Raw genomic sequence first — 8,279 nt, 5'->3', positions numbered from 1 at the left:
CTATTGTTTACACTGTCTGCTGCCTGCCCCGACCTTCTGCCTGCTTAACGACTCTGAGTATTGTCTTACCTACGTTAACCCTGTTTGTTGTGTACCGACCCTGCCTGTCTGACCTTGCTTATTATTATTAAACGCTGCAAATGGATCCCAACTCTGTTGACCCATCATTACAAAAACAGAGATCATAAGTGTTAATAAAAGGCGTAGTTCATGTAAAAAATAATATTCTGTCATGATTAATCTCACTAATGTTGTTCCAGATATATCAGTCTTTGTTTGGGTTGTGTGATTGTACATGACCTTTGCCCATTTTTGGACTTTGTCGATTACCCCTTCAATAAATACTGTGTTTTGATCCTTCAGGTCTCTGAGCAGTTACATGACATTAACATCTTACCAAATGGCATCTGCTTTAAAACAAATGCCACTTGTTTTGATGTTTTGTTACCTAATGCAAATACATTCATTCATATATTTTTAAGTGATGCTTATGTCCAAATAATTGGGCCACTTTGTACAGTATGTAACTTACAGAAATATTAGCTACCCTCACTTCCCCAGTAGTCCAGTATTTTTCGCCATATCAGTCTTTTATCTGTTCTTCTCAGATGCTCGTAAAAACACATCAGCTTCAGAAATTGCCTCCAGCTTCGTGTTGGTGGGCAGTTCAGTGACTCTGACATGCAGCAGTGATGCAAATCCAGCAGTACTGAACTGAAACATTTATCATTGACAGGAGCAGAATCATTACAGTTTTTGTTTTTCTCATTTTAATACTTTCAGATGCCACTATGATCTCTTTGTACTCCAGCTGTACCAGAACTGATGTAACTGTGTGTTTCTGTGAGGTTGATGGGAATCCCTTTCCTGAACTCGATTGGCATCTGTCTGGACGTCCTGTCACTAACTCTTTAAACATGTTCATCAGTGAAGAGCGATTGAGCAGCACAGGCTTGAGGAGCTCCATCACTCTACATCAGTCTCTCACAAACACATCCACTCTGCAGTGTGTCAGCAAAAACACTCATGGCACTGTAAGTCAGCTGTTTCATTTGTTTCATGTCACTCCTCAGGAGTCAGGTAAATTTTATTTTATTTTTATTTAGCTTGGTAAAATAATGTTTTATGTCAAATTCTTAATATTTTTATTATGTTGAAATGGTTTTAGACAATACAATACATAAGACTGCTGTATTGTGAAAATATACATAAAGCTTTCAGACTGTACAACACCTGTAATTGCCTCCAAAAATCACTGTACTTAGCAAACAAGGAAAAAAAAAAGTATTCTTCTATTTTGGTACAAAGTCAAGATACTGCGCTCCATGTAAATATTACTTTGGAAGTATTGTGACTCTTTCTTTTCTCTCTTTTCTATTGTGTCCTATATTTTTCATGTTTTTAGATTGTCAACAGTCTACGGTTTCATTCTTGATCATATTAACACTGATTCTGGTTCTGTACGCTCTACTGTTGGACTTGAACTCTACAAAATGAGACAGTAAGTCATTCAGACAGTAACAACACATTTCTCAAACAACAGATAAATGTACTGATGTGCTGAGTTTGAACTCTTTTTAATAACTAGTCTACTATTTTTCCAGATTGACCATGAAGCTGAAGGTGAGTCTCTTTAAGTGAATAGAGGATAAAGTAAGACGACATAATGATGATGGTGTTGAAGAGTGTTTTTGTTTTCAGGTTCAGAATGAGGCAGCTGACACATATGCTTCCCTTCAGCTCTCTGCTCCACCCTCTGAATATAAGACTTTGAACATTAAGAAAGGTGACACACAATAAACAACAAATAGACATTTTATCTCCTCCTTTGTCCTCCTTAGTCAGCTGTGATTTCTGGATTTTTATATACTGCATACAGTTGCATCTCAGTAAATTAGAATGTTGTGGAAACGTTCAGTTATTTCAGTAATTCAACTCAAATTTTAAACTTGTGTATTAAATAAATTCAGTGCACACAGACTGAAGTAGTTTAAGTCTTTGGTTCTTTTAATTGTGATGATTTTGGCTCACATTTAACAAAAAGCCACCAATTCATTCAATCTCAACAAATTAGAATATGGAGACACGCCAATCAGCTAATCAACTCAAAACACCTGCAATGGTTTCCTGTGCCTTCAAAATGGTCTCTCAGTTTGGTTCACTAGGCTACACAATCATGGGGAAGACTGCTGATCTGACAGTTGTCCAGAAGACAATCATTGACACCTGGCTGTTCACGGAGTGCTGTATCCAAGCATGTTAACAGAAAATGGAGTGGAAGGAAAAAGTGTGGAAGAAAAAGATGCACAACCAACCGAGAGAACCGCAGCCTTGAGAGGCTTGTCAAGCAAAATCGATTCAAGAATTTGGGTGAACTTCACAAGGAATGGACTGACGCTTGGTTCAAGGCATCAAGAGCCACCACACACAGACGTGTCAAGGAATTTGGCCACAGTTGTCTTATTCCTCTTGTTAAGCCACTCCTGAACCACAGACAATGTCAGAGGCATCTTACCTGGGATAAGGAGAAGAAGAAATGGACTGTTGCCCAGTGGTCCAAAGTCCTCTTTTCAGATGAGAGCAAGTTTTGTATTTCATTTGGAAACCAAGGTCCTAGAGTCTGGAGGAAGGGTGGAGAAGCTAATAGTCCAAGTTGCTTGAAGTCCAGTATTAAGTTTCCAAAGTCTGTGATGATTTGGGGTGCAATGTCATCTGCTGGTGTTGGTCCACTGTGTTTTTTGAAAACCAAAGCCACTGCACCTGTTTACCAAGAAATTTTAGAGCACTTCATGCTTCCTTCTGTTGACCAGCTTTTTAAAGATGCTGATTTCATTTTCCAGCAGGATTTGGCACCTGCCCACACTCCCAAAAGCACCAAAAGTTGGTTAAATGACCATGGTGTTGGTGTGCTTGACAGGCCAGCAAACTCACCAGACCTGAACCCCATAGAGAATCTATTAGGTATTGTCAAGAGGAAAATGAGAAACAAGAAACCAAAAAATGCTGATTTGTGAATTGGTGGGTTTTTGTTAAATGCCAAAATCATCACAATTAAAAGAACCAAAGACTTAAACTACTTTAGTCTGTGTGCACTGAATTTATTTAATACACGAGTTTCACAATTTTAGTTGAATTACTGAAATAAATGACCTTTTTTCATGACATTCTAATTTATTGATGCACCTGTATGTTACATGAAAGACTTGACATGAGATTTTATCTGTTAAAGAGTTTTCATTTGCATTCATAATCTAACAGAAAACAACTAACTGCACATGGATTCTTTACGTTTTTAAGCCTGATGCATTACAAAACATTTTATGTGCACGTGGACCCTAGTTATTTGTTTGTTATCATTTCTGTGTCATTTTATGTACTGTTTCTAACAATATATTATCAGGTATGCCTATTATTTGTTATAAAATGTCTTTTGGACTTTTCGGAGCTTGAAAGTGTTGATTACGTAAAAAAGAATTAAGAGAATTGGAATGACCTGTCATGTGGTGCCCCCTATCTACAGTGCCCTTCAAGGGTGCACAGTGCCATTAGAAATCATCCATAGTCCCACAGCACTGGAACTTTTTTATATTTGTATCACCTGCTTGTCTGTGTTCACACATTCCAGGCTGTCGGTCTGTGCGTTAATCCAAAAAGCTTTTGTAAATGGTTTCCTTTAGGCCCAGTCTGGTGGCTTTTTGATTCTTGATTCTGGTGGCTTTTGATTTTTTTTTTTTTTGGGGTGATGTACATGTTCGTTATTTTTACATCTTGCATGATTCTTCTGATTCTGATCTTTTTCTCTCTGGTTAAAAATATTTCATTCAAATAAAAGTGAAAACGTTACCCAAAGTGCTATTGAACTGTACTGGTGCTTCATTTTTTTACTTCATCATTTGACCAGCAGAGAGCAGCATTACGAGCACATTATCCACATTTTTCCCATACAATTATAATATTGTTTATTATTTATAATATTGTTTGTTTATTTATAATATTGTTTAATATTATCACCTGACTTTTTTCCTTCTCCCTCATACATCTATAAAACCTGTGCAGTACATCTGAGGTTTCCTGAAGCCAAACTAAAGCTATGTGTGACAACAGACTTAAATTGTACAAATTTATGCAAGTTGTATAGTTTTTGTAGCAATAGACTTTATTAATAGAAATTAAATTAAAGTCTTTGTGTGAACAATGCATGTTAATGCTGATCCAGGAGGTACTGGTGTGATGTGATGAAAAAGGGAAGTTATAATAGATCTGATGCACGTCAGTAGATTATGCTTCAGATTCTGTTTCTGCAGCACAGCTTCACTCCATCTCTAATCAGCAGCAGGAGTTACAACCGGAAACTTGGGATCTAAACAGGAGTTTCCCACACTTTCTGCTCTCAGGAAGGTCAGATTCAATTTCTTTTACAAATTCCCTCTGTCAGATTTTGATAGTCTTTTTGCTGTTTTACATCTATTACATTAATTTAAAAATTAATATACTCATTGTACATAAACAGATGCTGTCATATCCAATATGTTAAATTACATTAAAAATGATATATGGACAGTGGTAGATTTGTCTTTATTTAATTAATGATAAGCATTTTTACAAATATTGTACATTATAAAAAAAGAATCACACTAAATTACTTATTATTAATCATTAATTTTCTTAAATATCTAATTCCAAATTAATTGCAGTATTTATTCATCTTGATTGCATGTTGTCAGTATTATTGCAAACTCAAAGAAATGTCTTTTAATCACAGAAAGTATTATAACAGATAATATATTTTGTGCATAAATGAGATGTATTGGGGGTGGCTCAGTTTACCCAGTGTTGCATTTATCTTTTTTCCTTCCAATTTGTTTTTTACCTATAGGTTGATGTTCCTTATTGAATGAAAATATGAACATCTGGACAGCAGAGAAAATAATTATTCTTGGTTTTCTGTTGAAAGGTATATCAATATCAATTTATAAACTAAATTAACAAAAAAAAAAAAACATTCCAGACCTCTTTTCTTGATATTTATAAGAATTTTTAAAATTATTTCTCACATTTCTATTATGTTTGTGTTGTAGGTGTTTGCTGTAGAGATTTCAACATCAGTTTGGCAGGAAATATTGAAGCTCTCAGTGGATCATGTGTGATCATAAAGTGCAGGTTTGAGATTAATGAAACATATGACAAAGACCTCACAGAAAGTGCAGCTACAGGATTGTGGCTCAAAGATGGAACAAATGGGGTTAACAATCAAGTGTTTAATTCCAGTGATCCCAAACCTAAGTTCAGTGGGAAAATAACTGGAAAACTACACGAAAAGAACTGCACCACTGTCTTTTACAATATTACTTCAAATCATAATGGTAAATATTACTTCAGGATTGAGGGCAATGGTGGACTGAAATGGACCTATGCTAAAGAGTCAACTTCAATAAATGTGATCGGTGAGTGACTTAAAGACTGGAAATTTTATGACAAGTTGTGATCTAATACAAGTAAAATAATATCAGTATCACCGTCATTATCCGAAATGATGAAGTGACAAAATAACATAATATAATTGTGTTTTTTTCAGACTCTCCCCCCAAACCTATAGTGCAGCTGTATGTGGAGCAGAAGGAGGTGCAGGATCAGGAGGAGGTGTTGGAGGTGTTGGAGGGGAGCTCTGTGAGTCTGCGCTGCTCTGCTGAGACTCTCTGCTCCTCTCCTCCACCAACTCTCACATGGAGCTCCACTCCCAGAATCCCCCTCAGTGAGAGCAGCAGACTACAGGAGCTCATCTCTGATCTGAACTTCACTGCTACTCACCGTCAACACAGAGTCACTTTCACCTGCACTATAACCTACCAGCTACAGGACGAGAACAAAACAGCACAGAACAACATCACATTACATGTTCAGTGTAAGTGATGCTTTGTGATGCTTTTTAGTTTCGACTTGTGAATTATATTGTTGTGGTTTTTATTGTCAGGTCCTGAATTTTTTTTCCCTTCAGATTCGCCTAAAAACACATCAGTGTCTGTGATTCCCTCCAGCTCTGTGTTGGAGGGCAGTTCAGTGACTCTGATCTGCAGCAGTGATGCAAATCCAGCAGTGTTGAACTACACCTGGTCCAGAGAGAGTGAAGGACAGTTGGAGCAGCTGCAGACTGGACACACTCTTACCTTCAATAGGACCGACCTGAAACACAGAGGCTGGTACCACTGTACAGCTCAGAACCAACATGGCAGCCAAAACTCATCAGTGATGCTGGACACTGAGTGTGAGTATTACATAACAGCCAATTTTACCTCATCACATTCATTAGCACCTTAAAGTCAATTATAAAATGGATTGTTTTCTGTTCTGGATGCTGATTGTAGGTTTAGCCGATGTATCAGCACAATAAGTTTGGATATATTCTTCAAACATTCTTTTGTGACAGTGTTTTTTTTTTTTCCGTTTCAAATCTGTATAAATTTCTTTCTTCTGTGGAACACTAAACTCCCTAACAATTATATTCATAAACAGTTTTGGTCAGCAGATGGTTCTTGATGGCCTACTGCCGCTCCCACACTATAAGTGACGAAGTAACACTCTGGAGATACTATTTGCATATTATTGAAATCAGGAAGAATTATCTCTATGAACATTAAGCTCTTTGTAAGGAAAGGAGAATAGTCTACATATTTTAGAGTGGAAGTTTGGTTGAGGCAGATTATAATTTCTTGCAGCCCCAAAACGTATTTGAACACTTTTGGACACTTAAGACACACATAATTTCGCATTAGATAAAATATCAAGCAAAATGGCATCAGTTATTCCTTCCTCTACCAATCTTTTTATCTTTTATTCTCAGATGCCCCAAAAAACACATCAATTTCAGCAATTCCCTCCAGCTCTGTGTTGGAGGGCAGTTCAGTGACTCTGATCTGCAGCAGTGATGCAAATCCAGCAGTGTTGAACTACACCTGGTCCAGAGAGAGTGAAGGACAGTTGGAGCAGCTGCAGACTGGACACACTCTTACCTTCAATAGGACCGACCTGAAACACAGAGGCTGGTACCACTGTACAGCTCAGAACAAACATGGCAGCCAAAACTCATCAGTGATGCTGGACATTCAGTGTGAGTATTTTATAACCCATTTTACTTTCTCAGATTCTTTAGCACCTTAAAGTCAATTATAAAATGGATTGTTTCAGTCCTGGATGCTGATTGTAGGTTTAGTCGATGTATCAGCTCAATAGTTTGGATATATTCTTCAAACATTCTTTCATGACAGTGTTTTTTTGCCATTTCAAATCTGTATGAATTTCTTTCTTCTGTAGAACACTAAAGAAGATATTTTGATTTTACTCATACAATGAAAGTCAGTGGCTTTTTGGGAGAACTGTCTCTTTAAGACTAGAGCGGTAGTATAAATCAAGGGGTGAGAACCAGAAGGGCGTAAGTGACATTTTGGGTGAAATGGAGATATATGTATTTCAAATGAAAGCTCTTGATGAGCTCTTTCTACTGGCAAAAAGGACACAAGTGAATTCTTAATAATTTTAAAGTTGTTAATTTGAAACCAAAATACTAAGCCAGTTGGTGCCAAAAGGGCATAACTGCATTTATGCCACAAAATTAGTTGTTACAATTTACACTTTATACTTTAAGTATACCAGTTTATAATATGTAAATAATATGTAAATGTATTTGTAGTATACTTAGTATGAAAATAAGTATTTCAAATACATTTTTGTATATTTATTTTTCACTAGGGAAGGCATCTGTAAAGGCTTTTTAGTCACCCATTTGACCAAATTGTTAAATGGCTGGAATTACTATTTTAGTAAAATTAATCAAATTCACCTCAGGTTTCACAGACAAGACTTAAACCTAATCCCAGACTAAAATGTAAGTCTGAGCTGTTTCAACTGAAAGAAACTTGCAATGACTGATCTTAAAATATATCAGTGCCTTTGTTTTGTCTCAAGATATAAGATTAGATCCTTAGCACATTTATAAAATGACTTAAATGTCCTAATTGAACTATGGCCTAATCCTGGTTTAGTCTAAGCCCTGTCTGTGAAACTGGGCCTCAGTTAACTAATTTGATATAAGGGCTTTTTATGTGATATTTTATGTTATCACAATAGATTATTTCTTTTAAACTCATTAAAGGAGTAGTTCACTTCCAGAACAAAAATTTACAGATAATGTACTCACCCGTTGTCATCCAAGATGTTCATGCATTTCTTTCTTCATTCGTAAAGAAATTGTGTTTTTTGAGGAAAACATTTCAGGAATTATCTCC

At 36.3% G+C, this 8,279-nt stretch overlaps 1 protein-coding gene across 1 annotated transcript; it reads left to right on the top strand.

The window, feature by feature from the left end:
* The first annotated feature begins 4,109 nt into the window (after positions 1-4,109).
* Positions 4,110-7,349, top strand: LOC127161855 (B-cell receptor CD22). Its single transcript, XM_051104606.1, has 6 exons — positions 4,110-4,398; positions 4,877-4,954; positions 5,079-5,444; positions 5,576-5,902; positions 5,996-6,262; positions 6,839-7,349. The coding sequence occupies exons 2-6, from the start codon at positions 4,903-4,905 to the stop codon at positions 7,153-7,155; spliced, it is 1,329 nt and encodes a 442-aa protein (XP_050960563.1). The 5' UTR covers positions 4,110-4,398; positions 4,877-4,902; the 3' UTR covers positions 7,156-7,349.
* Positions 7,350-8,279: the final 930 nt, after the last annotated feature.

Source organism: Labeo rohita, unplaced genomic scaffold (genome assembly GCF_022985175.1).
Source record: "Labeo rohita strain BAU-BD-2019 unplaced genomic scaffold, IGBB_LRoh.1.0 scaffold_757, whole genome shotgun sequence".
Classification (NCBI taxonomy): Eukaryota; Metazoa; Chordata; class Actinopteri; order Cypriniformes; family Cyprinidae; genus Labeo; species Labeo rohita.
This window is presented reverse-complemented; position numbering and strand designations above follow the sequence as displayed.

What these genes read in the sequence shown, in the direction of transcription:
- LOC127161855 (XM_051104606.1), top strand. Translation starts at nt 4,903, where the DNA reads ATGAACATCTGGACAGCAGAGAAAATAATTATTCTTGGTTTTCTGTTG. An exon ending in AACTTCAATAAATGTGATCG is followed by an intron (nt 5,445 to 5,575) that starts GTGAGTGACTTA and finishes TGTTTTTTTCAG; the next exon opens with ACTCTCCCCCCAAACCTATA. An exon ending in CATCACATTACATGTTCAGT is followed by an intron (nt 5,903 to 5,995) that starts GTAAGTGATGCT and finishes TTTTCCCTTCAG; the next exon opens with ATTCGCCTAAAAACACATCA.